The sequence below is a fragment of the Pungitius pungitius genome, chromosome 7 (genome assembly GCF_949316345.1).
Source record: "Pungitius pungitius chromosome 7, fPunPun2.1, whole genome shotgun sequence".
NCBI lineage: Eukaryota > Metazoa > Chordata > Actinopteri > Perciformes > Gasterosteidae > Pungitius > Pungitius pungitius.
In genome coordinates, this window is record NC_084906.1 from 20,655,869 (window position 1) to 20,663,085 (window position 7,217).

Sequence of the window (7,217 nt, forward strand, 5' to 3'; positions counted from 1 at the left end):
CCTCCACCCCCACCCCGCTGATAACCAGGAGGCTGAAAAGACTTTGGAGCGTCTCTCCTGGGAAGAGTCTCTGCAGAGTGTTGACGCTCGACGTGTTGGACGACTCCGCTTCAGAGGAAGGATTCGGTACGTTGTGAAGGTGAGTGGACCTGGACCTGTGTCATTAACGCCAGAACATGTGCTCAAACCTCTTCTTCCATGCTGTTTTATGAATGTATATTTGAGGAAATACACCATACAGTAAGTTTTATGTTGATCACCTTCCGTAAAATAGAGTCTCAGTGGTAAACTTTGAGTGTTAATATTTTCAGATTCATTTCTGTGAACTTTGCTCTGAACTGAAGGTGTGTGTGTTTGTGTGTGTTTGTGTGTGTGTGTGTGTGGTGATTAGGCACCACTCACTTATCTACATTTCTGCCGTAATGGCGCACAGCCGCCCGTGACGCGGCGTGGACCATGAGCGAGCGGCCCCCGCGGCGTTAGCGGCCCCCGGGATGAGGTACCTGGCGCACACGGCTCACTGGCAGTTCCTGGGCCTGATAGCGGGGCTCCTGGCGTGGATCCTCCTCATGGCCGCCACGGGCCTGAACGAGTGGCGGCTGTGGCGCGTGGACGACGTGTCCGTGGTCACCTCGGGCGTGGCCTGGGTGGGCATCTGGAGGGCGTGTTTCTACAGCCACGCCCTCCCCGAGGCGGAGACCTGCCGCGCCATCGGCCTCTCGTTCGCGCCGGCGGAGGTGGCGGCGGCTCAGGTGCTGATGGTGGTGTCGCTGACCTGCGGCCTGGCGGGGAACGTGGGGGCCGCCGTGGCCATGCGGCTGGTCTACTTCTCCGTGGAGGGCCGGGGGAACGTGCGGCCGGCCTTCGTGCTGGCCGGGACGGCGTACCTGCTGGCGGGGACGACCTGCTCGGTGCCGCTGGCGTGGAACGCGCGGTCGGTGCTGAACAACTGCAGCATCGAGTTCCCCCCCGAGTTCCAGCTGCCCGCGGCGCCGGCCGCGCAGCGGGTGGGGTCGGCCGTCGGCGTGGGCGCCGTGGCCGCGGTGCTGATGCTCGCGAGCGGGCTGCTTTTCCTCTGCCACCGCTACGCCAGGAAGGGGCCGAGCGCCGAGGCCCCCAAAGACGCCGGGGACCCGCGGGCGCCAGGACGCCAGGGCCGGGACAACGCCGCCTTTCACATGGAGGAAGTCTCCTGATGGGAGGACACCGAGAACCTTTCCACGGAGCAGAGTAGAAAAGTTGGAAGGTCTAAACATGAACTCAAAAGTCTCCACTTGCACAAAAAGCACTTAATAAATGTTCTTAAAGCTTTGACTTAGATCCATTTGTAGTATTTATGCAATAGTTGTTTCCACTTTCAACGAGTTAAATATTTTAAACAGCCTGATTATAACTTCAAACGTAACTCTGTTTAATGACGGCTACATTCTGACTCGTGTGTTAACTAAATGTTCTTCACAGCCTGTGATACGTCGATGCATATTGGAGCAGTGAGGCCCCCTGTGGACACCAGCAGAATTACATGCATTGCCCCTAACGTATGGTTTCATGGTGTGAATCTAACATTGAGTTTTCAAAGGGACATATTGGTTCTTCCAGGCCTGAGTGATGCTGTCCCCAGTGACGCACAGGGATGCAGTTCGCCTTTAACTGGGATGTTTTCCAGCTCGTCACTGGAGAAAAGGGTTGGAGGTTGTGGGAGTAAACACTTCCCGATCTTTCCTGTGATCTACCGTCCACGTTAGGATAGTTCTCGTAGGTTGTATTGCTTCATAATGTTGTGGCGTTGATGCGATCTTCAGACGGCTCTCTGCTCAGGGTTCAGGTTCACGTGTGATGTAACATCATAATAAACGTTTATTTTGGATGAAGCAATCCGAGCGTCTCCGTCACGATGGAGGCCCTGCTCATGTGACCTGGTAGGAGGCTGACAAGAGCAGGCATGTGAGTACTGAGAGGGGGGGGGGGATGTCACAGTGGTGATTGTTACCCACACACACACACACACACACCTCTCTGGAGGCGGCTCGCTGCTGAGAAACAAAAGGCCTCTTCAGCTAAGAACAGCTCTCCGTCAAAAACACCAGTTCCAGAAGTGGATGAAAGGTGGAGCAAGCGCTCCGAAAAAAACAGCTCTGTTCCTTCTTAATTGAGTTTAGGATTCAAAAGCATTCCTTCAGATAAGAAACTTTTTTTGGGGGGGTTGGGGGCCTTCATGGTATCTAACTAATTGTTCGTCTCCGTCTTGGCCGTCCTTTCCCTCTCGGTCACGTTCCCAGTGTAAACGCAGTCCCCACATAATGGTTTTTCTTATCTGGGGGGGCTCGTGATGCGTGATGGAGGAGCCGCAGAGTGAGCGTCACAAAGATTCTCCTGGCTCGAGGTCACCAGAGAGGATCGGATAACGTTATCGGTGATCATTAAGTTTTCCCATCACCACGGTCATCTAAAGAATATTACTTTACTGATAAAGAAACACTTGTATGACAACACGGTGTTAAAGATTAATCCAGTTAAAGATAAAGCATCATTTTCTCCCCTTAAAGGGGAACTTTACTGCATGTGAGGAATCCAAAAGTAGCATGAAGACGTGTGGCTGTTAAACTAGAGAAAAGAAGTCCACCTACGTCACTGGTTTATTTTTTTAAAGACTGAGTAAAAGGAAACTGGCTCGTCTAACTATTCAAATTAAAATGAAGCCGCCTTGGTAGGTTGTGAAATTTATTTAGCTGTATTGTTTTTTTGTTGTTCTTTATCTTATCAGCTTTTTGAGGCCCATTTCCTCTTTCGCCCCTCACGTTTTATCTCGTGAACCTTCTCCTGAGTGCCGCCCCCTGGGGTGGGAACCACTGGGCTACTTTGCTTTGTTTCCAGTGATGTACTTTACCAAAGTTCTTTGAATGCAGCACGTCTGCCGTCCCACCTGTTCAGGTCGTCCACGTTGTCGTAGTATCGGCGCTGGTCGTCCTCTCTGAGACAGACGAGGGGTTCAGGTCCTCGCTGCTGATTGTGATGGAGGAACATCACTCTTCTCTTATCAACCCCTTCGGGGTCCTTTTGTTTGTTTGCAGAAGGATGCATTTAAACATAATTCTGCACCAGAAGACAACACGTCGTTTCCTTCGTGTTGCCCAAAAAGCACTTTGCAGTCATCAGGGAGAAGATCTGAGGTTTGATTTTACTGCTGATGGCCGCCGTCATCCTGGCAGCCAGCGCGGCGCCGGACCAATGGAACAAGAGGGATGTGATCACTACAGTGAAGACTACAAGGAGACAAATAAAGACCAAACAGACCAACTAACTACAAGGAGGCAAATAGAGACTACAAACAGACCAACTAACTACAAGACCAATAAAGACTACAAACAGACCAACTAACTACAAGGAGACAAATAAAGACTACAAACAGACCAACTAACTACAAGGAGACAAATAAAGACTACAAACAGACCAACTAACTACAAGGAGACAAATAGAGACTACAAACAGACCAACTAACTACAAGGAGACAAATAGAGACTACAAACAGACCAACTAACTACAAGACCAATAAAGACTACAAACAGACCAACTAACTACAAGGAGACAAATAAAGACTACAAACAGACCAACTAACTACAAGGAGACAAATAAAGACTACAAACAGACCAACTAACTACAAGGAGACAAATAGAGACTACAAACAGACCAACTAACTACAAGGAGACAAATAGAGACTACAAACAGACCAACTAACTACAAGACCAATAAAGACTACAAACAGACCAACTAACTACAAGACCAATAAAGAGTACAAACAGACCAACTAACTACAAGACCAATAAAGAGTACAAACAGACCAACTAACTACAAGACCAATAAAGAGTACAAACAGACCAACTAACTACAAGACCAATAAAGACTACAAACAGACCAACTAACTACAAGACCAATAAAGAGTACAAACAGACCAACTAACTACAAGACCAATAAAGAGTACAAACAGACCAACTAACTACAAGACCAATAAAGAGTACAAACAGACCAACTAACTACAAGACCAATAAAGAGTACAAACAGACCAACTAACTACAAGACCAATAAAGAGTACAAACAGACCAACTAACTACAAGACCAATAAAGAGTACAAACAGACCAACTAACTACAAGACCAATAAAGACTACAAACAGACCAACTAACTACAAGACCAATAAAGAGTACAAACAGACCAACTAACTACAAGACCAATAAAGAGTACAAACAGACCAACTAACTACAAGACCAATAAAGAGTACAAACAGACCAACTAACTACAAGACCAATAAAGACTACAAACAGACCAACTAACTACAAGACCAATAAAGACTACAAACAGACCAACTAACTACAAGACCAATAAAGAGTACAAACAGACCAACTAACTACAAGACCAATAAAGAGTACAAACAGACCAACTAACTACAAGACCAATAAAGAGTACAAACAGACCAACTAACTACAAGACCAATAAAGAGTACAAACAGACCAACTAACTACAAGACCAATAAAGAGTACAAACAGACCAACTAACTACAAGACCAATAAAGAGTACAAACAGACCAACTAACTACAAGACCAATAAAGAGTACAAACAGACCAACTAACTACAAGACCAATAAAGAGTACAAACAGACCAACTAACTACAAGACCAATAAAGAGTACAAACAGACCAACTAACTACAAGACCAATAAAGACTACAAACAGACCAACTAACTACAAGACCAATAAAGACTACAAACAGACCAACTACAAGGAGACCAATAAAGACTACAAACAGACCAACTAACTACAAGGAGACCAATAAAGACTACAAACAGACCAACTAACTACAAGGAGACCAATAAAGACTACAAACAGACCAACTAACTACAAGGAGACAAATAAAGACTACAAACAGACCAACTAACTACAAGGAGACAAATAAAGACTACAAACAGACCAACTAACTACAAGGAGACAAATAAAGACTACAAACAGACCAACTAACTACAAAGAGACCAATAAAGACTGCAGACACAGGTTGACCACATGAATACACACAACTATAAAGACATAACAGCAACAAAAAGAGGCTGAATAAATATCATGTGTATGTCAGGTGAAGACATGTCTGTCCCCAGCAGCTTGTTGTCTCATCATCCTCCTTCAGACACCATCTACCAAAACTCCACTTCCTGGAGATGGTGGTCTTCAATCCCCTCGCCACTTATAGAACAACGTTGTCTTTCTGCCGCAACACCCGGAGAGCGGCGGCGACCTCTGACCTTTGGGTAATTACGTCAAAGCGGGAGCCGCGAGGGCAACCTGTCCTGCATTCTTCTGGGTACCCGGCGCCCATTAGAGCGTTCATTAAACACAGCTTAGCCCAGCGAGCCACCAGCAAATCCCATGGCATTAGTCCCCAGCTGCGTTTCCACCACCGCAGACACACCTGCCCCCCCCCACCCCCCCAAAAAAAGAGGTGAGCAGCCATGTTTCCATCTCTGATATAACAGGAGAAAATTACACTTGTCACAGATTCACTCATTTTGAAATGTGAATGAATAAAAGAGACAACGTTTCCGTTATAGTTCTTTATGTGAATCATCTGATTTCAGCCTATAAGCCAACGTGGCACAGAGCAAACATGTGCTTTCTCTAATGTTTTAGTAACAAGAATAACAGCATTTTAAACGAAGCTAAGAAACCACAATAAAGCATTTTCTTTTTACAAAACATCTTTTAAAAAAATATTCCTTTTTACTGTTCACAGCAGGGTTTTTTTTTCTTTTTCTTGGAGTGATGTTGGATCGTTGCAGGTGAGTCATTGGAAAGAGCTGCATGTTTTCTACACAAGCGACAAGTTTGAATCAGAAGCGGACGTTTACATGATTGTCTCGAAGCGGTTTGAGCCGTTGTGTCTCCTCGCCCCCCCCCCCCCCCCATCCCCCCCCCCCCCCCCCTCCTCAAACGTACTCTGACTGCTTCCGGAAGGACACGTCCGTGCTCATCACCTGGTACCTGCGCTGCATCCCCCCGGGCTGAGGCTCCACCTGAGAGCGCCAGCGGGAGGAGACCAGGAGGAGCCCAGCCCCCACCAGGAGAACCCCCCCGGCCCAGCCCAGGAACAGGGCCTCGCCGAACTCCCACCGCGGCACCATGTCGGGCACGTTGTCGTCGAAGAAGTGCGCCACGGCCATGTGCGCCACGTAGGACACGGGGATCAGACACAGCAGCCCGGCGGCCCCCCCGAGGACCCCCCCCGTCACCATCAGAGTCCTCTTGGCCCCGGGGCCCCCGCAGCCGCCGACCAGGTGGAGCCCCCCCACGGCCGTCAGCATTCCCAGCACCCCCACGGCCAGGGAGGCGCACATGAGGACGCGGGCCAGCTTGAGGTAGCCGGCGAGGCCCAGCAGGCCGTCGTAGGCCCGGCACTCGGTGGAGCCCACGTCCTGCACCACGCAGGTCTCCCACAGGCCCAGCCCGTAGCTCTCCACGGGCAGCAGGGCGGTGGACATGGTCAGCCACTGGGGCAGGAGGGTGGCGGCCAGGGTGCAGAGCCACGCGCCCACGTAGACCAGCAGCCCCAGCAGCTCCAGAGCGCCGTCCCGCGGGTCCATGGCGCTCCGCGTTCACGGCTCCGTCTCTCTCGTCTGGCTGCAGGTGGAGCGGCTCGGTCCGAGCAGCCGATCGATGGAGCAGAGGCTCACAAACAGTTCCCACTCGGAGGGGCACTCATCTCCTGCTGCATGCGGGGGGGGGGGGGGGGGGGGGGGCAGAAGGGTCCCTCCCCTTTACGGTCCTCCCGCTGCCGCTGCTGTGCCAATGAGCCGAGGACCAGCGAGCCACAGGGGACAGAATTAAGCGAGGACAGGATATTATGCGTTTGTGTTGCGTAACAAAGTGACCCATTTTCATGCATCCTGCGTGTACGAATAAGTGAAGAAATGAAATCTGTGATAAACTGACACTTTAATCGTTTATTATGTGACAAGATGACGCAGGCAACCATCTCCGTGGGAAGTGTGATCGGATGCTTTAATGGACAATAACATTATTATTTTGAACATGCCAGGGACACGGTTTGGCTTTTTGCTGCATGTGACTCAAACAGAAACTACAGTGTGGCTCATTGTTCGCTCTCATACGCACGCTGTGGGAAAAGTGATCGTAGGAGGCAACAGATCAAAGCTCTGATGTGACAAAGCGTTTCCCAG

General features: G+C 49.3%; 2 protein-coding genes across 3 annotated transcripts; one reads left to right on the forward strand and one right to left on the reverse strand.

Moving 5' to 3' along the window:
• Window positions 1-16: 16 nt before the first annotated feature.
• Window positions 17-1,895, forward strand: cldn34a (claudin 34a). Of its 2 annotated transcripts, none has more exons than XM_037469686.2 (2): window positions 17-139; window positions 392-1,895. In XM_037469686.2, exon 2 carries the CDS (start codon window positions 495-497, stop codon window positions 1,194-1,196), a length of 702 nt encoding a protein of 233 aa, XP_037325583.2. In that variant the 5' UTR covers window positions 17-139; window positions 392-494; the 3' UTR covers window positions 1,197-1,895. The 2 variants fall into 2 exon arrangements, with proteins under 2 accessions (XP_037325583.2, XP_062419475.1); XM_062563491.1 differs by having other exon boundaries at window positions 131-240.
• Window positions 1,896-5,960: 4,065 nt separating this feature from the next.
• On the reverse strand, window positions 5,961-6,739 carry LOC119216710 (putative claudin-24). Its single transcript, XM_037469781.2, has one exon. It carries the CDS (start codon window positions 6,618-6,620, stop codon window positions 5,967-5,969), a length of 654 nt encoding a protein of 217 aa, XP_037325678.2. The 5' UTR covers window positions 6,621-6,739; the 3' UTR covers window positions 5,961-5,966.
• Window positions 6,740-7,217: the final 478 nt, after the last annotated feature.

Excerpts from the sequence above, each read along its gene's own strand:
- cldn34a (XM_037469686.2), top strand. The coding sequence starts at position 495 with ATGAGGTACCTGGCGCACACGGCTCACTGGCAGTTCCTGGGCCTGATA.
- LOC119216710 (XM_037469781.2), bottom strand. The coding sequence starts at position 6,620 with ATGGACCCGCGGGACGGCGCTCTGGAGCTGCTGGGGCTGCTGGTCTAC.